We start from the raw sequence: 719 nt of genomic DNA, 5'->3' as shown, positions 1-719 counted from the left end.
AAAAAAAAAAAAGTTTGTGATATACACCTGTCGACTTACAACATTAAGAGTTAAAACCGGAGCAACATTCCGTTCTTTGCTAACAAGAACTACACAAAGTGAACTGTCGAGGCAGCACAGCCACTGCGGCCCCACACGTACCTGCTCCTCCTTCGGCGGCTATAGCGGTGACAGTCATAGGCATAGTGGCCTTTCTCACCACACTCATAGCACCTGTCGTTGGGGTCGAAGGGGCGCCGGGCAGGAGGCCTGTCGTAACGGGAGCGACGCGGCATCCCAGTGGACACTTCCACTCTGACCCTGGAGCCACATATTATCCTGCAAGACACAGCATATATTAGCCACAAGACTACCTTTCTACACCGTGCTCGTGCACTGAGCACAAGAAATCAGTGACCGGCATAAGGTAGGGAAAACCTGGACCACAGCTACAGCAGTCTAGGTGCATGCACATACTTCCCGTCGAGGCCAAGCACAGCATCCTCCGCATCCCTGGGGTCCTCAAACTCCACGAAGGCAAACCCCGGCGGGTTCCTGGCGATCCACACGGTTCTCAGCGGGCCGTAGTAGCTGAAGGCTCTCTCCAGTTCGCCTTTGCCGGCGCCCGTGCCCAGGTTGCCCACGTACACCTTGGTCTCTGCGGGACACACACGCGCCCCATGTCAGGGCCAGACGCGCAGGCGCAGCGCGGCACACGCGGCCGCGCGCGGGCCACAGAG

The 719-nt window shown here is 57.7% G+C and overlaps 1 protein-coding gene across 1 annotated transcript; it reads right to left on the bottom strand.

The window, feature by feature from the left end:
- Positions 1 to 141: 141 nt before the first annotated feature.
- On the bottom strand, positions 142 to 641 carry SRSF7 (serine/arginine-rich splicing factor 7; the record flags this gene model as incomplete). Its single annotated transcript, XM_009072865.1, has 2 exons — positions 142 to 318; positions 457 to 641. Coding segments are annotated over 2 exons (362 nt in total), but the record flags the coding sequence as incomplete, so codon positions are not given.
- Between the last annotated feature and the right edge of the window lie 78 nt (positions 642 to 719).

This window comes from Acanthisitta chloris, unplaced genomic scaffold, assembly GCF_000695815.1.
Source record: "Acanthisitta chloris isolate BGI_N310 unplaced genomic scaffold, ASM69581v1 Scaffold41994, whole genome shotgun sequence".
NCBI classification, from domain to species: domain Eukaryota; kingdom Metazoa; phylum Chordata; class Aves; order Passeriformes; family Acanthisittidae; genus Acanthisitta; species Acanthisitta chloris.
Note: the sequence above shows the minus strand (reverse complement) of the source record. Positions and strands in the feature narration are given on the sequence as shown.